At 40.3% G+C, this 24,526-nt stretch overlaps 1 protein-coding gene across 2 annotated transcripts in view; it reads right to left on the reverse strand.

The window, feature by feature from the left end:
* LOC149196398 (uncharacterized) overlaps positions 1–24,526 on the reverse strand; it is a 395,336-nt gene that overhangs the window by 16,459 nt on the left and 354,351 nt on the right. For both annotated transcript variants that reach the window (XM_089405544.1, XM_089405545.1), the window contains exons 11-12: positions 307–365; positions 15–200 (exon numbers count right to left, since the gene is read on the reverse strand). In XM_089405544.1, coding sequence (XP_089261670.1) covers positions 15–200; positions 307–365 — 245 coding nt within the window. The remainder of the gene's footprint in view (positions 1–14; positions 201–306; positions 366–24,526) is intronic.

Here is a 24,526-nt window from a genome sequence, read left to right on the forward strand (position 1 = left end):
AGAGTACCAAGTACCTGTATCAACCAATACAACTATATGCTGCAATTTTGCTATACGTGATACAAAATCTTGTGCAGAGAAGTCTTGTAGAAAGCCAAGTTGTGATGTTTGCTTAGATCTCAAAAGTTTAATTACATCATCTATAATCAGCATTTTATTATCTGCTTTCTGCCTAAATAGTTCCACAACAGTGTGCATCCCTGTCGTCATCCCCAATCATAATTAGTTCAACCATGGAAATGACACTTATAATTGACATACAACTTTAGGAAACAACGTATAATTATACGTAGCTGTCAAAAATACCTTCAAAGGATTCTTTGATTTCACCTGTCTCCACATTTAAGATCCACAGATCTCCAAATCTATACAGCACAGCCAAACAACAAATCTCTTCACATCATTTGGTCAGAAAAACAAGCAACTATTAAAAGGGACAACAACATTATGTGCATACCCTCAAGAAGACTCCCACAATCATCTAGAGAGAAATCCTGTTTAACAGCTACAGTATCAACGTATATGAATAAAAATTAAATGAGCTATTAACACACAAATTATAATAGATGAAGAAGAGAGCATTTTGGATCAAATAAAATCACTCAGAATAAATGAGAAAAACAACCAATTTTACCAATTCAGCTTTGAAAAACAATCTAACTCATGACCAAGCTTGCCATTGAAATACCATAGAAGGCAATCAAAACCAATGTTTTAAAATCAGAACCCATGGTCCAACCACACCAGAACTGGAGACACTAGTGAATCAGTTTCTGAACTAGTTACCAAAAACTAAATAAAATATGAAAACATTTAATTTAAAAATACATAATCACGTATGTCTATGTAAATGCAGACCATTAGACACCAAGTATTCAATGTTTCCTCATGTACATATCGTATGAGGGTGAACATAGCAAATGGCACCAAGTGTGATACATATCCAAAACGACATACACAAAGTTAAATGTCAAGGATCTAATCGCCTCTAGAGTACCAAAAACATCAAGCTACAATAATGCATATCAATGATCATGGTCAGTCAACAAAATCATTTCCGCCACAGAAACGAGGGATCGCCCTCTCACTTGGATGCCTCCTTGGCATGTTAGGGGCATTAGTAGTTGTACTAGTGGCTAGAGCTACTAGTAGATCATCGTCCAATCCCATCCACCACAACTCTTCTGATGTGGATGCCAAATCCACCACAAGCAGAGCACATACAATGCCAAATTAACTTCAAGCTCACTCTGAATCACTGCAGCTCTGCCAATGCCAGATGCTCACAAATGCTCAATGAGAGGTGTGAAGGAAATAGAGGGGATTATTAAATAAGAATGTTTTAGAGTTTCGGGGAGCAAGAGAGAAAGGAGGGCTTTAAGATTTTTTTGGTATTCTTCCACATTTTGCCACAGGTCAGCCCAAGCTAATTCAAAATAGAACCAGTTGAACTAGTTGGTTCAGTACAGAACCAGTCACTGAACTAGTTCAAGGACCAGTTAGGGTCAAATTGGTTGAACTAGCAAAGCTTTTAAATCACTGATCCCAACAAATACTAGAACACTACCATGGCAAAGTTTTCCAAGTCATGATTTTGAACAGAGTTTTAGATCAGGATTTTAGATGTAACTGACTCTAGCCTCATAGACTCACCTCTTGATTACACCTGTCCTATATTGTAATCAACATGTTGATGTTGTGCCTCTTTGAACCATTATGATGATTCTCTGGAACTGCACCAAGGTTTGGCAACTTTGATACATGTAATGATCCATTGACATAAAACAAGAGGAGACACCAAAAGTACAAAATAGACAGACAATACAGTCAAACACAGGAAATAAAAAAGATTTATGCTAATAATATAATATTACATAAAATAGAAGATGCAATGTTGTAAACAAAAATATAAAAAATATATAAATTATAATTCATAATTAATGAAAAGGCAGATGAAAGGACATGTCTCAATGAAAAAACATGACTTTTTATGAAAAGGGACTTCCATCTATATATATATATATATATATATATATATATCCTCGTTTGCAATTTACATCATAATATTATTTGTTTTCATACAATTTATATGTTTATTGATCTTATGAATATTCTTATATTCCAAATCTTTTGGATATTTTATTCATGAGCCAAGTTTGTTTGGTTATCACATTTGATATCAGAGTTTCGTCCTTTGGCCACACTCTTATCAGAGTTTTGATCCTGATCCCAGCCATTGGCTATATTTTCGGAGTTTCTCCAATTCCAAGGTCTTTGACCACAAATTGGCTCTTGGCCACTCAGTGCAAATTTTGCTGTCCAGTGAAAATTGGAAGAAAACCAAGAACCAAAATTTACTGTCTGCTGCGAATTCGAGAGGAGCCATATTAGTTTTGAAAAGCATCGTAAGAAATTATTCAACACACAAAAAAGTCCGCTGCTCCTTAAAAAAAATAAAAATTAGAGTCTCTTTTATTTAATTGATTTGTACGGTAGTTTACCATACGTATAGAATCGTCGTTATAATTTTATTTTTCGCAGGTCCGCTGTACAAATCCATCATACATTCACCACCAGCCACTATCGCACGTACTTCACACGGTACCACAATTATTGCCGGCTATTTCCATATAGCTCGTGCGTTCAGTTTTTTTGCCACTTCCGTATAACTGTCAGTACACGACCAACCATGGCTGCCAATGCCAATGTACGATGCGTGAAAACTCCCTACGCTCGGTTTTAATTTTTGCCGTTCAAACATCGATCCGTACATAGTTCTGCCAAATCCGTACTAATAGTCATTCTTTATTGTTTCCATACAACGTTGTAAGGCCCAGCCGCCAATTCCTATCAGCTGCCATGCAAAGGATGTAAAGGTAACATTTTGAACTTCGCCAAAGGCTTAATGCTTAAAGCTTATATATCAAATACGTTAAAAGGGCAAGGGTTATCAAGTTGCTTTCCAAGTTATAAACTAAAGTAACGAAGTATTGTTTACAGAATTTGGAAATGTATGTGGTTCCTTGCTGCAAAACTAATTTTGTATCAATTACTGGATAGCATGAAAAAATTAACCGAAAGCTGCCTGTTTCAATGCCTAGAGAAATTAAATCTTGCTCAAGCGAGAATTCCAGCCATACCTAGTTTTGATGCAACCTCAACACTAGCAAGTCCCAGTGATGATACCCTTCTCAAATTCAATCCAACAGCTCCAGAAGCTCTTTCCTTGATAATCCGAAGAAAGCAGGGACATCTTCATAGAATGGATCCCGAACGATGGTGCCCATCACAAGAAAGAAAGAAAGAAATTTTAACATCGATGAGGCTGTTTAGCCTATGAGACAGATTGTTTCGTCATCTGTTTGATGTATTCAGCTCTTTTTCTGTGAAGCTACAAAATAAATGCTCCGAGCTTCTCGACAAACCCCTCGTTAAATAGATTATCTCAAGAGCTAGCTGCAAGCGTATCTGCATAACTTTCCCTGTTGTCTTTGAAGGCCTCACATTCTAAAACGAAATGTTTTCTATTTCCACTTTTCTGTTGAGATTTTCTGTTTTAATAAAATAGGCAAAAATCTCAGTAGGTGACAACAATCTGATTTGGTTGCTATATTAGCTCTATTTTGTTGGGAGTGACTTAATGCATCCTATATTTGCTGTAGGAGGATTTATGAGGCAGTTAGATCCTCTTTGCTATAAAACAGGTGTCCAGACGGATTGGGTAGTGTGCGTGAGAGTTTGTGAGGAACTAAATTGTAATGTAATCTCCTATTTTTGATAATAAGATTGTCGATGCCTATGTTTGGTGGACGTAGCCTAGAATGGTTGGGTGAAGTTTGAACCACGTTAAACCCTGTGTCTTTTTTGTGATGTGTTTGATCTGCTGTTGCATGTCTATTTAGTTTACCCACTGATTGCTCCAACAATTGGTATCAGAGCATGTTGGAGGTGTGGCGCAGCGGAGGAGTGGCGTAATCTGAAAATGGCAGATGCCAATTTACCTGCGCGCTGAGGATTAAAACTGCGTGGTTCCTAATCATTGCTGCGTGGAATCATTGATGTGTGGAGCGTATATCCACTGTTCTGCTACTGCAGATCGTGGAGGTGGAGCGTATATCTGGCTGCCTTGAGGAATATGTGTGCAAAGCGCTGCAGAATACGGTGAAATCAACAATTGAGTGTCTCCATCGGTGGAACTCCTGAGTGCTCGACGAGCATTTCAGTGTGCTGCTCGCCTCATGCTTTGCTCATGTTGGTATTTTTTTGTATGTTTTTGGTGTGGTGAGCCTGGCTGTAGGGCTACGTGTGTCCACTACTGCTGGTGCGTTGCTGGTGTATTAGAAACCTGCTGGTGCGTTGATGGAGCGCTGGTGCGTGGAGATTACTTTAGCGGACGGAAACCTGTTGGCGAGGTGGCTCCAATTGACATGGATATCACATCCATTCCATTCTTCACAGTATCATACAGTCCCGCTAGAATGTCAGATCCCTGAACACGCAGAGGCACGCGGACAATGGTAACACTTTTTTGAGTGCGTATTCTGAGTTTTTTATTTTGGCATTGGCGCGGGTTATTCCAAAACAGTAGCGCCAACCAACAAAATGGCGCAGATACTATTTTATTAAGTGCACCAATGCGCCCATTTCCTCATTAGCGCGGATCCGAAGGTGAAAATCGCGCCAAATTTTTTTCCTTGCACCGTTTTTCTATTGGCGCGGATCGTCAGTTGATCTACAAGCGCCAAGTTTATTTTATGTTTTTTGTTGCGCGCCAGTCCGGTTACACTGTTTGTCAATTGTAATTTGAAATACAAACAACAAAGGGTTTTTTAATATAAAGTAGAGGCATTGTACAATAAGGCATAGGCGGTGTGTTATTTATTAACTTCTTTGAAATTGGAGATTCTTTGTTTTAGACGAGATGGCGAAAACTCAGACTACCCGATTTGAAATCGAGAAATTTAATGGCAAAAATAATTTCGAGATCTCGAAGGTAAAGATGCATGATTTGTTGGTACAACAAGGCGTGGCGAAGGCGTTGTTGGGAAGATCCAAACTGCCTTACCCCGTGACAGATGATGAGTGGAATGAATTGGATGGAAGAGCCTTGAGCGGAATTCGTTTGTGTTTGGCTGATGATGTTTTATTTAACATCGTGTCAGAGAAGACTGCAGCTGGTTTGTGGATGAAGTTGGAAAAGCTGTATATGACAAAATCCTTGACAAATCGGATTCTCCTGAAGCGGCAGCTATACAGTTTGCGAATGAAGGAAGGTACTTCCATTACTGATCATTTGAATGTTTTTAATACTCTAATGGTACAATTAGAAAGCATAGAAGTAAAATTTGAAGCCGAGGATAAAGCCATAACTTTATTGTGCTCGTTGCCTGAGTCGTGGGATCATTTTGTTACTTCTATAAGTCTTAGTTCATCCGAAACCATTGAATTTGATGATGTCGTCGGAGCTTTGTTGTCCGAGGAGACTAGGTTGCGGTCGAATGCTGACACCTCTACATCAGAGGCAAAGATGGCTAGAGGTCGTTCTGTTAAAATTGGCAACCAGGGCAAAACTTCATGTGGGTCATCTTATTCATGGCTAATAATATTTTTATTAGATTCCTCTCGTCGAGAGGTGTAGGATTGATATAAAGATCATCCAATTCCGATAAGTATTCATGGAGATATGAATTTATTTTGATTATGGAATTATTATCAAGCCGACCTACAACTCATGTAGGCTCAGAAGCCCAACAATCGCATCTATTCACCCACCAACGTTGTGTATAAATATAAGAGGAATTTTCCTCATTTAGACTCACTCATCTCATCACATCTCTCTCTCTCTACTACGCAGATATGAGTCTCTTCTCTACTGCGCTGAAATGGGTCTCTCTCTCTCACATATGTGAAGCCGGAAGCTGTTGAATTTGAAGCTGCAACTGCAGAAGTAAATATTGACTTGCATGGCCTAGAAGATCTCCTCTTTGGAACTGCGCTGTAGGTTCATCTGAACCTCCTTTGAAAGCCGCAACTTTTGGTGGTGGAACGAAGTCAATCCGACGAACGGTTTGCAAGATATCGACTGCCCTAGTTTGAAGCCGGAAACTGCTGAAACTGAAGCTGCAACAGCAGAAGTAAAGATTGACTTGCGTGGCCTAGAAGATCTCCTTTTTGGAACTGCGTTGTAGGTTCATCTGCACCTCCTTTGAAAGCCGCAACTTTTGGTGGTGGAATGAAGTCAATCCGATGAACGGTTTGCAAGATATCGACTGCCCTAGTTTGAAGCTGGAAACTGCTGAAACTGAAGCTGCAACTGCAGAAGTAAAGATTGACTTGCGTGGCCTAGAAGATCTCCTCATCTGAACTGCGTTGTAGGTTCATCTGAAACTCCTCTGGAAGCCGAAACTTTTGGTGGTGGAATGAAGTCAATCCGACTGTCGGTTTGTGAGATATGGTCTGCCCTAGTTTGATAATGAAGCCGCTAATGCTGATGCTACTGATCTAGGGTTTGCTACTGCTGATATGAATCAGATTTATTGTACTATTTCTCTCTGCTGAATTATTGAAGATAAAAGAAGATTTGATCAAAGGGTTTCCCCACACATTGTGGGGTTTGTCCCTGGCTAGCCGCCACATCTTGTGTCTCTTGTCTTGGCTTGTTTTCTGTCGATCGTTTAATGTTCTATCTACACTTTACTTTATGTACATGTGATTGCTAATCGGTGGAATATAATAAGAAAAAGAAATAAACTGTTATAAGCATAGAACATACCATAACTTAACATGGTATCAGAGGTGAAGACAAAGCCCGAGCAAGAGCAAGAGCAATCATTGAAGAGAAGATTGGCAAGGCTATCCTAAAAGAACTATGGGGTCCTCAACACTCTTTCCTGCTGAAGACAAGCTCCGTGAGAACGCTGACTATCACGGATGGAAGATGTCTATTGATCTAACCCTAGAAGATTAAGGAGTGCTGGACCATGTAAGAGGCAATATTGTTGAGCCTTCATCAAATGCATCTGTTGCTGCCTGGAACAAATGGAAAAATGGAGAAGTCAAAACAAAGAAAATCATCCGGGACTCTATCGACAAGCACTTGGTGGCCTACATCTCTGATCTAGACACCTCCAAGGAAATCTATGACAGACTGGTGAGTTTATTTAAAGTTAATGATGCAAATCAAGTTTTGTTTCTTAGAAATAAGTTGAGGGAAATCAAGAAGGGTAAAGATGAAAGTATGCAAGCATACTTCTTAAGAATCACCGAGATCAAGAATGATCTCCTATCTATTGGGGAAACCATTACTGACAGAGAAATGGCACTCACAACTCTCGGAGGATTACCATCTGAATGGTATGTGTTCAGGACTACTCTTCTGAACAATAATGTAATTCCTAGTTTCGAGGAATTAATGGCTAGATGCATTCAAGAACAAACAAGGGTAGAAGTGCAAGAAATGCCCATGCCTAAAGGTCCTCCTGCTGCCTTTTCTTCTCATGCAAAGAGAAGAAAGGACTCACACTGGGACGATGATCAAAATCCCTCTGATGGCAAATCAAAGGAATGACAAATTCAACAACAAAGGTAAGAGGAGAGCTGGAGATCGAGGAAGAGGACAACCATTCAGGAAGGCTAGAAAGTCCAGGATGTATTAAATGCACCTGACCTCAAAAGGAACTTAGTGTCCATCTTGGCAATGGAAGACAGAGGCTACAAGGTAACCTTCAACAATGGCAAGGTATGTATATTGAAAAATAATGACAAAGATTCCTTTACTCTTGGGTTTAGTGTTGATTCATTATATCAGGTCGATGGAAGTCCACTAGGTGTCATGTCTTGTGACACAACTCTTTAGTCCGAACTTTGGCATCGGAGGTTTTCCCACCTTCATTACAAAGCTCTACCTGATGTAAGACAGATGGTAACAGGGATGCCCGAATTCCAAGTAGAGAAAGAAGGTGTATGTCCGGGATGTGCCGAAGGAAAGCTCAAAAGGGGACCATTCCCCTCAAGCCAAAGCAAGACCTCCGATATATTACAGTTGGTTCACTCAGGCATACCTGAGGTTGGCATTAAGAGGGAGACTACTACACCACATACTCCTGAGCAGAATGGTGTGGTGGGAAGGAAGAACTGCACGATGATGGAAGTTGTCCGGGCCATGCTACATGATCAAAGACTTCTAAAGTTTCTATGGGCTAAAACTACAATCACCGCCGTATATGTACAAAATCGATGCCCTCATCAAGCATTGGGTTCCAAGACTCTTGAAGAAAAGTTCACCGCAAGGTGAACAATCTTCTGACTTTGAGGAGCTCTCAAGAAGCCGACACCAGGGAACTGAAAGAAAAGGATGATGAATCAATGCCTGATGTAGAAGAACCCATGGATCTGATTGATTCTCATCCACATGAGCCTTCCTCTTCTAGGAAGAGGCCTTCATGGCTTAGGGGGATACTTGATGATTCTGAAGGACATGCTGCACCCTGAGGAACCTTCCGTCAAATTAAGAAACTTAACAAGTATCAGGGATACCTGACCATCATGAGCACGATCATACAAAATGAGCCTTCATCATTCTCAGATGTCGTCAAGCATTAACTATGGAAGGGTGCTATGACCATAGAATATGAGTCTATTATGGAAAATGATGTCTGGGAAGTAGTTCCTAGACACTGGACAAGACAATTGTTACTTCAAAATGGCTTTACAAGATAAAGCTTGCAGCAAATGGAAGTATGGAAAAGTATAAGGTTCATTTTGTTGCTTCTGGTTTATCCCAAAAGGAAGGTATAGACTATGATATTTGCAGCTGTTGCCAGATATACGACCATCCGCTTGATCATAGCCCTTGTGACTTCACAAGGATGGAACCTACATCAGATGGATGTCAAGACTGCGTTCTTGCACGGTTTGATCAAAGAAGAGGTCTACGTGGAGCAACCCGAAGGATTTGAGATTTATGATTGAAAATCTCATGTGTGCAGGTTGAAGAAGGCTCTCTATGGGCTGAAGCAAGCACCCCGAGCATGGTATGAGAGGATCGATAGCTACTTGATGAAGTTGGGATTCACTAGGAGTGAAGCTGATCCTAACCTTTACTTTAAGGTTGAAGATGAAAAGCCTATCATACTGGTGTTGCATGTGGATGACCTCTTTCTACAGGTTCAAACCCTCTCATTCACAAATGTAAGAGGGAGATGGCTTCTGAATTTGAAATGAAGGACCAAGGACTTGAAGTGTGGCAGAAGCCAAGGGAAATTTTCCTATCTCAAGGAAAATATGTGGTAAAGATATTGGAAAGATTTGGTATGATGGACTGCAAGCCTGTGACTACCTCGAGGATCTTAACTTTTAAAAGTTATATGGTAGTGATGTCAGACCAGATTTTAAGAAATGCCTCTGAGTTTCATAAACTCATTCGCGTTGATGTTCTTGGTGAACCTCCATCCAAACATATGTTTTGCAGTTAGCATTGTGAGCTCATATTTGGTTGAGCCTCACTGGATTGATGCCAAGAATCTTCTAAAATATCTTCGTGGCACAATGGGTTAAGATACACTGTCGAAGATGTGAGACTACTTGGATATACTGATGCTGATTGGGCAGGCAGTGTGGTGGACTGTAAGAGCACTTCCGAGTGCTGTTTCACCTTGGGATCTGCTTCGATATCCTGGATGAGCAGGAAGCAGAAGTTAGTGACTTTGAGCACCGCTGAAGCAGGATATGCTGTTGCTAGCATGACCTCGTGTGAGGCAGTCTGGTTGCGAAAGCTCTTCAGTGAGCTGTTTGGATTTACATTGGATACCATTGTGATTCTCTATAACAACCAGAGGTGGGATTCGATTATTGAGGAACCCGTATTCGTCGATTGCTCCAGCAGATAGACATCATCTGGGATATGGTAAGTTGATGAGCAAGGAGGCTCCATCGCATTAAGATGATGTACAGGTTGATACACCTTGTCAAAGCCTTGAGGAAAGATCTAATTTGTGATTTTCCCAAACGACTTGGAGTCATCAAGAAACCCTTGTACAAGGGTCCTGCATGTTGCATACATTGAGCTCTGGGAGCTCTGAGGGCTTGTGGTTCTTACTGGAGCAACATACGACCACAGGGTGACTCACCCTCCCCTGGTGGTGCGCACTGGAACAAGATGATTCGCTCTCTTGTGGAACAAGATGATTCGCTCCCTTGTGGGACAAGATGATTCGCTCTCTTGTGGAACAGGATGATTCGCTCTCCTGTGTAGCAGGATGATTAGTTCTCCAGTGAGGCCTGGATTGATGTGTTCTCCATGGTGATTGTAGCTGGATTGATGTGTTCTCCTGTGAGGCCTGGATTGATGTGTTCTCCATGGCAGCCTGGATTGATGTGTTCTCCATGGCGGCATGGATTGATGTGTTCTCTTGTGAGGACAGGATTGATTAGTTCTCCTGTCGAGGCATCCAGTCTGGGACTCATGGGAAGTACCTCTCATCTGATCAATGAGCAGGGAAATGAAGTTAGGGACCATAGTAATACCGATGGACGCATCGTTGTAACTACCATACTCCCTACGCTAGGATGACCTCCATTGATCTGGGATCAATGATACTGGTCTAGGACCAGTGGTAGGAGTTGTACCATACTATGACGCTGACTTCGGGTCGGTTGAGACTGGTCTGGGATCAGTGGTACATACTTTGAGATTGACTTTGAGTCAGTGGAGGATGATATTGGTCTGGGACCATTGGAGTTTTACTCACTATGACACTGACTTTGGGTTGGTTGAGACTGGTCTGGGACCAGTGGTACATACTCTGAGACAGACTTTGAGTCAGTATGATACATCCTCGATCATTTCTTCTTCTTCATAATTCGGACAAAAGCAGAGTAGAACAGAACAATGCAAGAGCAGAGCAGAACAGAACAAAACAGTACAGATCAGTGCAGGGCAGAACAAGACAAAGCAGAACAGGAAAAATAGAGCAGAGCAGGGCAAGGGTCAGGCTGTACAAGGCAGTGCATTTGATGGATGAATAGTAACGACCGATAGACAGATTGCAGATGAAGTTCTCCATGGTTGAGAGGGAGTGTTAAAATTGGCCAGGGCAAAACTTCATGTGGGTCATCTTATTCATGGCTAATAATATTTTTATTAGATTCCTCTCGTCGAGAGGTGTAAGATTGATATAAAGATCATCTAATTCCGATAAGTATTCATGGAGATATGAATTTATTTTGATTATGGAATTATTATCAAGCCGACCTACAACTCATGTAGGCTCAGAAGCCCAACAGTCGCATCTATTCACCCACCAACGTTGTGTATAAATATAAGAGGAATTTTCTTCATTTAGCCTCACTCATCTCATCACATCTCTCTCTCTCTACTGCGCAGATATGAATCTCTTCTCTACTGCGCTGAAATGGGTCTCTCTCTCTCACATATGTGAAGTCGGAAGCTGTTGAATTTGAAGCTGCAACTGCAGAAGTAATGATTGACTTGTGTGGCCTAGAAGATCTCCTCTTTCGAACTACGCTGTAGGTTCATCTGAACCTCCTTTGAAAGCCGTAACTTTTGGTGGAGGAATGAAGTCAATCCGACGAACGGTTTGCAAGATATCCACTGCCCTAGTTTGAAGCCGGAAACTGCTGAAACTGAAGCTACAACTGCAGAAGTAAAGATTGACTTGCGTGGCCTAGAAGATCTCCTCTTTGGAACTGCGCTGTAGGTTCATCTGAACCTCCTTTGAAAGCCGCAACTTTTGGTGGTGGAATGAAGTCAATCCGACGAACGATTTGCAAGATTTCGACTGCCCTAGTTTGAAGCCGGAAACTACTGAAACTGAAGCTGCAACTGTAGAAGTAAAGATTGACTTGCGTGGCCTAGAAGATCTCCTCTTTGGAACTACGCTGTAGGGTCATCTGAACCTCCTTTGAAAGCCGCAACTTTTGGTGGTGGAATGAAGTCAACCCGACGAACGGTTTGCAAGATATCGACTGCCCTATTTTGAAGCCGGAAACTGTTGAAACTGAAGCTGCAACTGCAGAAGTAAAGATTGACTTGCGTGGCCTAGAAGATCTCCTCTTTGGAACTGCGCTGTAGGTTCATCTGAACCTCCTTTGAAAGCCGCAACTTTTGGTGGTGGAATGAAGTCAATCAGACGAACGGTTTGCAAGATATCGACTGCCCTAGTTTGAAGCCGGAAACCGCTGAAACTGAAGCTGCAACTGCAGAAGTAAAGATTGACTTGCGTGGCCTAGAAGATCTCCTCATCTGAACTGCGTTGTAGGTTCATCTGAACCTCCTTTGGAAGCCGAAACTTTTGGTAGTGGAATGAAGTCAATCCGACTGTCGGTTTGTGAGATATGGTCAGATTTATTGTACTATTTCTCTCTGCTGAATTATTGAAAATAAAAGAAGATTTGATCAAAGGGTTTCCCCACACATTGTGGGGTTTGTCCCTGGCTAGCCGCCACATCTTGTGTCTCTTGTCTTGGCTTGTTTTCTGTCAATCGTTTAATGTTCTATCTGCACTTTACTTTATGTACATGTGATTGCTAATCAGTGGAATATAATAAGAAAAAGAAGTAAACTGTTATAAGCATAGAACATACCATAACTTAACACGTTCTAGAGAAAGACGCTCTGGTAAGCGCAACGATTCGCGTTCAAAGTCCAAGGGGAAGAAGAGTAAAGTAAAGCGCTGGTTCTGCGGCAAATCAGGGCATTTGAAGAAGGATTGCTGGAAGCGACAACAAACTTATAAAGAAGCTTCATCGACAGAAAAGAAGGAAGCGAACACGACTGATACAAGTTCAGCATCTGGTTCAGGTATGAGCGACGAAGTCTTATCAGTTAATTTGTCAAATCATGATCAACATTGGTGTTAGATTCCGGTGCATCAAACCATATGTGTATTCATAGAGACTGGTTTAAGACATATAGATCAGTGAATGATGGAGTCGTGTACATGGGTAATGATGTCACATCTAATATTGTGGGAATAGGGAGTATACAGCTGCAAATGTTTGATGGGACAACCAAAATGTTAACTAATGTAAGACATGTACCAGATTTAAGAAAAAATCTAATTTCACTAGGGGCACTTGATACAAATGGATATAAAACTGTCATTCAAGGTGGAGTAATGAAAATTTACAAAAGTATTTTACTAGTAATGAAAGCTAAGAAAGTAGGAAATCTGTTTTAGTTAGAAGGAAGAACAGGGTCAGTTCATGTGTCTACGGTGTCTGAACATGACAATAGTTCCATTCGCCTATGGCATTAGAGGTTGGGCCATATAAGCGAGTGAGGGTTAAAAATTTTGGCTGATCACAAGTTACTTCCAAATCTAAAGTCTGGAAAGTTAGATTTCTGTAAGCATTGTCTGTTTGGAAAACAAAGTAAACAAAAGTTTAAAACAGGCAAACACACTAGTAAAGGAATACTTGACTATATCCATTCAGATGTTTGGGGTCCAGCCCTTATAACCTCATATGGTGGCTCGTCATATTTTGTATCGTTTATTGATGACTTTTCTAGGAAAGTGTGGGTCTACATGTTGAAAAGGAAGTCTGATGTTTTTTCAGTTTTCAACCAGTTTAGAGCATTGGTAGAAAACAACACTGGTAGAACAATAAAATGTTTAAGAATTGACAATGGTGGTGAGTGTACTTCCAAGGAGTTTGACAACTATTGCAAAGATGCAGGGATCGAGAGACATAAGACCACGGTTTATACTCCTCAGCAAAATGGAGTTGTTGAACGCATGAATAGGACTCTTCTAGAGAGAGCAAGGAGTATGCTGAGTAACGCCAGGTTGCAAAAGGAGTTGTGGACGGAAGCATTGGCAACAACTTGTTATGTGATAAACTGATCTCCCTCAACGGCGATAGGCTGCAAGATTCCTCAAGAGGTATGGAAAGGTCACCCTTGTGACTATTCTAAACTCAGAGTGTTTGGTTGTGATGCATATGCTCTAGTGCCTAAACATCAGCGAACTAAATTAGATCCGAAATCGAAAAGGTATATCTTTGTTGGGTATGGTGATGGAACAAAGGGATTTAGATTGTGGGATCCTACTACCCGCAAAATCATCATCAACAGAGATGTAAAGTTTGATGAATCCTCTCTTGTACAGTTAGATGTAGATAATAAATTGAAACAGGATGATGTATCTGATTTCCAGCACATTCAGTTTGACAGCACCTCTGATGATAGTCATGATGACCATAGTTCAGATTCTAGTCATGAACAGGTTTCAGAATCAGATTATGAACAGGGTTCAGATGTAGGTCATGAACAGGTCTCAGATGGTGATCATGAAGAAGTTCCTACAGATGGTAGTCAGCCAATTGTGGAAGCACCAGAAACATCCTTAAGGAGGTCTACAAGAATCAAATGCCCTCCGAGAAGGTATGATGATTATGTTACTTCAGTTGCTTTGACCGCTAATGATGATGAACCTTTGTGTTATCAGGAAGCTGTAGAAGGTTCAAAGAGTGACAAATGGAAAGCAGCCATGAAGGAAGAAATGATGGCCTTAGGTAAGAATGGCACATGGGATCTGGTTGAACTTCCGAAAGGCAGGAAAACTGTGGGATGTAAATGGGTTTTCAAGGTGAAACGGGGTGTGAATGATTCAGAGGACAGATACAAAGCAAGGCTGGTTGCAAAAGGATTTTCTCAGAAAGCTGGCATAGACTTCCATGAGATATTTTCACCAGTTGTTCAAATTGTTTCAATTAGAATTGTGTTAGCGTTAGTTGCTTTGCTTGATTTAGAATTACAGCAACTAGATGTTAAGACTGCGTTTTTACATGGTGATTTAGATGAGGAAATTTATATGGAACAACCAGAAGGGTTTGTTCAGCATCGCAATAAGAAATTTGTCTGCAGGCTCAAGAAGTCATTGTATGGTCTGAAGCAGTCGCCTCGACAGTGGTACAAGAAATTTGATTCTTTCATGTTGAGTCAAAAATATATAAGAAGTGAATATAATCATTGTGTTTACTTTAAGCAGTTAAGTAATGGCATGTTCATTATCTTAGTGTTGTATGTTGACGATATGCTTTTAGCAAGCAAAAGCATTGAAGAAATCAACAGGTTGAAGACTCAGATGGCAAGGACGTTTGATATGAAAGATCTAGGAGCAGCAAGACAGATTTTGGGCATGGAGATTTTCAGAGACAGGAGCAATGGTAAGTTGTGGCTATCACAACAAAAGTATATTGAGAAAATACTTGTGAGGTTTGGTATGAACAATGTGAAGCCTGTGACAGTCCCTTTAGCTTCTCATTTTAAGCTTTCTTCCAGTTTATGTCCTAATACAGATGAAGAAAAGGATTTTATGTCTCGAATTCCATATGCCAATGTAGTAGGATGTTTGATGTATGCGATGGTTTGTACTCGACTAGATATTTCACATGCAGTTGGGGTTGTCAGCAGGTATATGGCAAATCCGGGTAAAGAACACTGGTAAGCAGTGAAATGGGTGCTTCGGTATTTGAGAGGCACAAGTAGTTATTGTATTACTTACAATAAGAGTAGTGAATCTGTTTGCGGGTATGTTGATTATGATTTTGCAGGTGACTTGGATAAGAGAAGGTCAACTTCAGGGTATGTCTTTACTCTTGCAGGTGGAGCTATTAGTTGGATGTCAAAGCTACAAAACATTGTTGCTTTATCCACTACTGAAGCAGAATACATCGCTGCTTCGCATGCTTGCAAAGAGGCGGTTTGGCTAAAAGGTTTGCTTGGTGAGTTTGGTAAGTTACAGGACAACATCAAGTTACTTTGTGATAGTCAAAGTGCAATACATTTGGCCAAGAATCCGGCCTATCATAGTAAATCAAAGCATATTCCAATTAAGTACCATTTTGTAAGACAGGTATCACTGAAAGGGGAGTCTCTCTTGAAAAGGTGCATACAAAGGAAAACTGTGCAGACATGTTCACGAAACCAGTTTTGTTGGAGAAGTTGCGTTGGTGTTTGGCTTCTCTTGGCTTGCAGAAAAAATAAATAATAAAGAAACAGGGCATCAGGCTAATTGTTGTCAAGGTGGAGATTGTTGAGATTTTCTGTTTTAATAAAATAGGCAAAAATCTCAGTAGGTGACAACAATCTGATTTGGTTGCTATATTAGCTCTATTTTGTTGGGAGTGAGTTAATGCATCCTATATTTGCTATAGGAGGATTTATGACGCAGTTAGATCCTCTTTGCTATAAAACAGGTGTCCAAACGGATTGGGTAGTGTGCGTGAGAGTTTGTGAGGAACTGAATTGTAATGTAATCTCCTATTTTTGATAATAACATTGTCGATGCCTATGTTTGGTGGACGTAGCCCAGAATGGTTGGGTGAACCACGTTAAACCCTGGGTCTCTTTTGTGATGTGTTTGATCTGTTGTTGCATGTCTATTTAGTTTACTCACTGATTGCTCCAACATTTTCCGAAAAAAACAAAAAATGCATACTCTTTCCTCCCACACTTCTTTTGGCCCTTTCCAGTGCCATGTTTCAAACGGAGTTGATAAGAAATAGTCCTTAACTGAGCAATAATAATTTTGGCTCTCCAAAAGATATTGCCCTCTATGTATGCTTTTGGTTGATGACTATGAGTGGGATTAAACACTTCAATGTAGTATTTTTTCTTTCTTCCTAGCTCCTTATCACAAGTACACTTGTGGAACTATCCATAACAAAAACTTTTATCTCTTTGCAGTTTATGGGACACGCATTCAAGCAAATACCCCATTTACTAAACCATTTGTTATTTTGTTGCATCTAGGTTTTTTGCTCTTGCACAATTTCTCATTAAACACAACCTTTTAGTCCATCTACCCTCTTCCATTTGCTCAATTTTTTTTAAATCTTTATGACTTGCACCATAGCAATTGTTTCAATAGGAGCAGTCCCTGTTTCACTTAACAAGATAACATAAGGAACTGCACTTTTAATCTTGAATTTATTTGTGATCAAACGCTTTTGAATTTTCTCAATTTGTCTCCACTACATGTCGGATGTACCACTGGCCCATAGTTCACAACCATAGAGAATCACTGAAATCACTAGAAGCCCAAAAAAAGTTTGAGTGGTTTCCCAGTCCCATAACTCTGTCTCTCTACACCTATTTTGAAAAGCATAAAATGCTTTCCAAGCCCCCAAAATTATTTTCTTTCTACAACCATTCCAGCTTAGATTATTGTTGAAGTCAATTCCGAGGTATTTGTAATCCGCAACTTCTTCCAGAATGTTGCCTTCAAAGTAGAACTTATGTTGGTTATGTTTTCTTTTCTTAGAGAAAAACACTACTTTCGTTGCTCACTATCTCCTACCCTTTTTGGTTTATATATGGACAAGCTTGAAGAGTGGTTAAATTCGCAAGGGGGTGATGGTATCTATTTGGGCAAGTTCGTTATAAGGTTTCTTTTGCATGCAAATGACCTTATTTTGATTGCTAAATCGACTCTTGGTTTGCAAGAGAACTTACTATCCCTTGAGCATTTTTGTAGAAGTGTGGGGATGCAAGTCAATATCAGCAAAACGAAAGTAGTGGTTTTCTCTAAGAAAAGAAAACATAACCAGCATAAGTTCTACTTTGAAGGCAACATTCTGGAAGAAGTTGCAGATTACAAATACCTCGGAATTGATTTCAACAAAATTCTAAGCTAGAATGGTTGTAGAAAGAAAACAACTTTGGGGGGTTGTAAAGCATTTTATGCTTTTCAAAATAGGTGTAGAGAGGCAGAGTTATGGGACTGGAAAACCACTCAAACTCTTTTTGAGCTTCTAGTGATTCTCTATGGTTCTGAACTATGGGCCAGCAGTACATCCGACATGCAGTGCAGACAAATTGAGAAAATTCAGAAGCGTTTGATTACAACAAATTCAAGATTAAAAGTGCAGTTCCTTGTGCTATCTTGTTAAGTGAAACATGGACTTCTCCTATTGAAGCAATTGTTATGGTGCGAGATATAAGGTACTTTAAAAAAATTGAACAAATGGAAGAGGGTAGATGGCCTAAGGTTGTCTTTAATAACAGATTGTGCAAGAGAAAATAAATTGGATGTAGCAAAATAGCAAATGGTTTAGTAAATGGGGTATTTGCTTGAACACATGTCCTATAAACAACAAAGAGATAAACGCTTTTGTTATGGAAAAGTTCCACTAGCGTACTTGGGATAAGGAGCTAGGAAGAAAGAAAAAGTATTATATTGAAGTGTTTAATCCCACTCATAATCATCAACCAAAAGCATACATAGAGGCCAATATCTCTTGGAGAGCCAAAATTCTTATTGCTCAGTTAAGGGACTAATTCTCATCAACTCCGTTGTGAAGCAGGGCACAAGAAAAGGCCAAAAGAAGTGTGGGAAGAAAGAGTATGCATTTTTTGTTCTTCTGAAAAAGTGGAAACAAAAAAACATTTCATTTTAGAATGTGAGGTCTTCAAAGACAATAGGGAAAGTTATGCAGATATGCTGGCATCTATCTCTTGGTATAATCTATTTAGCAAGGGGTTCGTTTAGAAGTTGGGAGCATTTATTTTGAAGCTTCACAGAAAAGGGCCAAATACATCAAGTAGATGAAGAAGCAGTCTGTCCCATAGGCTATCTTTAGTGGTGAGCGCCATTATTGCAACAAGAATGCTGCAACTCCTGGGCTGCCAACTTTACTTTTATCAACCCGATAGTTCGTAACAAATTTGGAAGCGTCAGTGTTGTATGCACAAGTACTAGCTCTTACTACAAGTTGTCACTTGGTTAGCCGATGCAAAATCACTAGGAGCTCAAGCCAACTTCTATAGATCTCAGAGGAAGCTCTATGTGTGATGAAAGAAAGAATGATTACTCTACAAAAGCTATTCTAATTGCAGAAAGGAAAAAGACTGGAATGTAAAGCAAGACCTAGTAAACCCTAATTAACAAGCTAATTCTACTTTTCCCAATAAACACTATGAAAACCATGAGAGCAATCCCATTATCTACTCAAGAAAGCAAACAACATTTAACCATGCTATTTCTGGAAGTAAATAAGAAAAAAACATATTTTTGGATTTTTATGTGAATTTAACATGCATTGTGCGTGAGTGTGGCAATGAATAAGTGGCGGTAAAGGGTGGTTTTGGAGCTTGGAAGGAAAGAAGATGGTGTGGATGGGTCCTAGGAGGTCTTAGGTGGCTTTCTGGAGTCTTTCCCACACTCAACCTTCAAAAGAAAACCTAAAGAAAAAACTACAGGAGGACACATGGAAACTACAGGAGGCCTACAGCAGGAGGCCGATAGCAATTTCCGTTGTTTTGAGGGTGTGAGAGTGGGTGGAAAAGGTGGATGAAGGTTGGAAGGAGGTGTTAGGGCGCCTATGGTCTACCATGAACCATCAGGAGAGAGAAAGATGATTGGGCTTGCTCAAGGAGAGAGGAAGAAGTCCTATGAAAAATGAAGGAAATTAGGGCAGAATTGAGGTGAGGGTTGGGAAGACCTATAGGGCCTGGATCAAATGGAGGATGTGACTGTTGTTAAGCTGGCCTACTACTGGAAGAGATCTGCTGCAAAGGAACTGACAGTTAACCAAGAAGATCAAGCAACCAATGAGATGAGTGCATTTAGGAAAAACAGAGTTTTGCATAAAAATGGTCTAAACTATGATCTATGAAAGGAAATGCTGAGAAATGTTGCAAGCAAGGAAAGCATGAAAGAGGACTATTGCAAATCAAGAAGTGAACATGACAAGGAAGATCTGAAGCAAAGCAAAACTGGACTATTAACCTATTAAAAAGCTGCAAACACTAGAAGTCCTATGAATGAGGAAAATTTGTGTTTTTGGGGCAGCAAGAGGGTCTTTGCCTCAAATCATGGTCCCAGAGGGAGGAAGAGAGGCCAAGGCACTATTGCTAGCCTTTTGAATATTTTCTGATCGCTACTCAACCTACTTCAGAAAGCACAAATGGAAGCAAACTACTAAATCATCAAAAACAACCTATTCTTAACCATGAAAGAAATACATCTAACAACAAATTGATCTACAAGTTGAAGTACGCATACAAATACAAGTGAAGAGAAGTTTGGCTGCTTGGATTGGGCCCTAACCCAAGAGCTTCAGCTCTCTGAGGTAACTCAGTGCTAGCTCAAAAAGGATTCCATCTTCATTATAAAAAAAAATAGCAAGTTATATGAAACTGTCACAAAATAATAAGCTCGAAATTTGAGCAGAGTTTACATAAGCAAAAAATCTGACCCTAATGAGGTCCTAGGCCTCTCTACTTATACATGTGAAGCTACCAACAACTTCCTTAAAATCAGGGAAGCTTGGCTCTCAAAACTCGAGATAACTATCAGTCATCCTCCACTTGCTCAATTGCCCTCTAATGCATGATTCGGCTGCTTGTACTCTGAGTTGAATGAAGGGGAATTCAAAGTGAGGAGTAATAAATGAGGGGATTCCCTCCTATAAGTCCTTTCCTTTGTCTACTTCGAGTTATTGTTTCCATTTGACCATTGGATCCTTGACTTTGACCTCGAAATTCATCAGTAATCTGCATTAAACACATGTTAGACCACATGGCATCATAACTAACTCAACTCACTCTATAAGCATAAATATAATCAGAAAATCATACAATAAGCTAAGAGAATGGTTGATTTGACTAGGTTAGGAGGTAAAATGAACCCATATAATTACCCATTTATGAGGCTCATCATCACCCCCTTACTGAAGGTGTTTCTCATCCTCTGAGCAACTTAGTCAATCTCCTCATCTTTTATGGCCCTGGTGGCCTCCCTAGCATCCCAAGCTTCTGATGTGGTCTACTCATGTTGGCCATAAAACCCTGACTTCCTTTCTATGTCACTCCACTGCTCCTCTTCTTCTTTTTCTCTCTTGCCTTCTAGCATGCCTAATAGGAGTGGGGGACTCAGTTTGAGGCCAATCCAATTGACCTTCAACCTTTGCATGGAGCGCTTGTATATTGGCACTCTTTTCAGTGCCTCCTTCAGCCTCATGGGGGAATGGTATTCCCTGATCTGCAAACTATGAGGTAAGGTGTTCTATCTTCTCATGCATGCATGCACACAATCATCCCCAAGTAGCCTTTGCATATCTTTAAAGTGTGCAATGGCTTGTGCCTGATTGGTTAGATATTTGGGGGCAATCTGAGGGTCATTGGCAAGTAGGTTGTGTGTGCTGATGAGTGCCATAGGATCTGATGGCTCAACTCTTAACATTAATGGCTCATTTTGCTCTTTTATTATCAATCTTTTTATTTCTGCTGCCCTCAATTCTTCATGGTTCATCCATGAGGTCATGGCCATTAGTTGCAGGTCCCCTAACTTGGCATTGGGGTCCCACACATTCATGTCTGTGAGGGCCATGTTGTGTAGGTAGAACTCTGGCATTTTTTCTTTATCCTCCGAGGTGTTCTGGTCACACACGTCCATGAACTGCCTATAGTCTTGGAAAGGCATTGTGCCTCTTTGTGCCAAAGTCTTTATTTGGAACTAAAGCCATTGGTCCTTCAGATAGAGGCCATAAGATTTGGCTGGTGTTCTGCATTGTAATGCCTCCATGGAGAAGCCGACCATGTATGCCAGCTGAGTCTCTTTCTCTTGCAGCTGCCTCCTTAGGATTTCATTCTCATTTTCCAGGTGGCTTCTTGTGATGGCTTCTCTGTCCCGGAGAGCACTCAATTCTCTGCCCATTTCCCTGAGTTTGTTTTCCATATGGCCAACATCCTCAACCCCTTTGGATTTGGCTATCTACATCCACCTATGTGTTCTCACTCTTTCTTTCTCCAATTCAAAAAACAGTGGGATTGCAAATTTCTGTGGGATTATTTTGCCTCCCTCAAGTAGATTGTAATAGGAGGCAAGACTAGGCTGGGGATCAAGTTCTTGCGGCGCTTTTGCTTCCTCCTTCACCTCTCAGCCTCCTGTAGTTCTAGTTTTCGGTCCTGTAGTACTGCAGTCATTGCAGCTTCTCCCCATAGAAATTTTGGAATGTCTTGATCAAAGATCATTGTTCGAATACATTCTTCAAGTGTTCTATTCTTCCTTTTTGCAACTCCATTTTGTTCGAGATTGTAGGGAACAATGAGCTCCCTCTTAATTCCTGCTTCTTTGCAATATGCAATTATTTCTTTTGAAGTGTATTCTCCACCATTATCGGATCTTAAAGTCTTTATTCTTCTTTCGGTTAAGGTCTCTACTTCAGACTTGAATTCCTTGAATTTTTCAAATACTTCATCCTTTGTTTTGAGTAGATAGAGCCATGTCTTTCTAGAGTGATCATCAATGAAGGTTACATAATAGAGATGACCTCCAAGTGATTTGTGAAACATAGGCCCACATAAATCTGAATGGATAAGGTCCAATATTTCTTTAGACCTTGTTTCACTGCTTGTAAATGGTTTTCTTGTATTCTTTCCTAAGGCACATCCCTTGCATATTCCTTCACGATCTTCTTTAATATTGGGAATGCCATTTACCAATTTGTTGAGAGAGGGAATAACCTTGTAATGTAAATGACCATATCTTCTATGCCATAGTTCAATGGGATTGATTTCCATGTGAACTAGGGCTTGAGGAGATGGTGTTAATACTCTATATAAACTTCCTTCATGAATTCCAATGACTCTAGCTTTATCAATGCTTGAATCTTTACCCCAAGTCAAAACCTTTCCATCTACAAAGGCAACTCTATCACCTTTATCTTCTAAGCAAGAAGTTAAAAGAAAATTCTTTTTCAAACTTGAAACATATAGTATATTGTTGAGATGTAGCTTTGCCCCATTGTCCAACATTAAATAAGTTTATCCCTGACCTTTAACAACATAGCTTTTGTTGTCTCCCAATTCCACTGCATGAGAAGATTGTTCTTTTGAAATAGTATGAAGTTGTTTGCTATCTCCTGTCATGTTCCTTTAAGCTCCACTATCAATAGTCCATGCATTGTCATCATTGAGTGAACTTGTGAGTGCAGCAAAAAACCCTCTGTCTTTGACTTTGTTGAATAAGTTCTAGATGACACTTTTGATCCAGCTTCCTACAATGTTGAGCCCCATTTCCAAGTATCTTATCATAGAGGGAGTAATCCTTTCCTTCAAGCCAATAGAGTGATCTCCAATCTTCCCTGACCTTAGCTCTAATACCATGTTGAGAAATCAAGGCTAGTAGAATTAGGGTTAGATTTCTCTTTCTTGATAATTACTTGTGAATTATATTGGCTTCTTTTATATCTTTGTTATATTATCTTTCATCAAGCAATTACCAAATTATATGTATGAAGATCACAAGAACAAGAGACACAAGATGTAGGCACTCTGCCAGGGCAAAACCCCTATCTAGGGGAAAACCCAGTCAAACTTCTTCCTTCAGTAGTTAAGATGAGATAATCCAAGACTCTTCGACCTAGACACAGACCTCCTCCAACCACCAAGTCAACCTCTCCTTCTAGCAACTTCGACCTAGATCTTCGCCCTTGCAGCAGCGACACTTCGACCCAACAAATCCATAATTTCGACCTGTTACCATTCAAACAACTAGGGGACCTAAGGGGATCCCTAAAGGGCAGATGTTAGGCCAAGGGCAACAAATGGAGACTTAGCCCACTGTCACCTCAGCTAAAGCTCACTTCTATTTATGGACTTTCACCGATGGGAGGAGATGTGATATGTATTGGAGTCACTAATTAATGATAATTCAATGGATATGAGTGACCCACGTCCCAAACTAACCCTTTCCCAGGAAAGTTTGAAAGATGGAGCTGACTTGCTCACTAAGCAAGGTAGTATAGATTCTAAGGAAATGAAGAGAGGATTTTGGGGGTTAGGTGTATGAGAATAGACTTTGTGAAGGAGTTCCCCAAAACCTAAAATTCTTGTTAGAATTGGTATCCTGGATGGTTCTTGAAGAATAGTCCTTTGAAGGAGAGGGGCCACATGGGGCCAAGTGGACCCAGTCTAGTGTACGAGGAAAGTATGAAACAATCAATAATATTCTCACCCTAGACAAGGTGGGGAAAGGATCAAAGAAAGTGTTTTAACTTTTCACTCAATGATGTTGTTTTGACCCTATGAGGCACTAGCCTTGGGGATGGCGAGGAAAATTTTGATCCTGGAGCTAGGTCTTGACTTTTCTTCCAACTCCACTGTCGGAATGGCTTCAAAATTGGAGGGCCAGAGGAAAGGCTAGCACAGGAGACCCTAGGAGATCGAATTTTTTTGATGGCTAGCTTGCAAAGAAAATGATGTCATAGTCACCCCAATGTGGTTAGTCCCAGAAGGATATGAAAAAATATGGATTTTAGAGATCACCATTGGTAGATCAGTGCCTTAATCTTTGGGAGAATGGAGTCTATGTTGAGTAAGAGTAGGATTTCTTGGTTCCCAGTCAAGGAGGCCTTAAAATCACTTCATTTGCCTTCTAGGTCAAGAAGAAGCAACCTGGCAGCTTTTATACTTCGATGTGCAAGAGGAATGGCTTGTCAAGGTCAAATTTTACCCCTAGGAGATTTCACTCACATTACATGGTCCATAAATTGGAGA

Source organism: Pinus tabuliformis, chromosome 2_2 (genome assembly GCF_031772625.1).
Source record: "Pinus tabuliformis cultivar Carrire ecotype Pingquan chromosome 2_2, CPIR1, whole genome shotgun sequence".
In the NCBI taxonomy this organism is placed as follows: Eukaryota; Viridiplantae; Streptophyta; class Pinopsida; order Pinales; family Pinaceae; genus Pinus; species Pinus tabuliformis.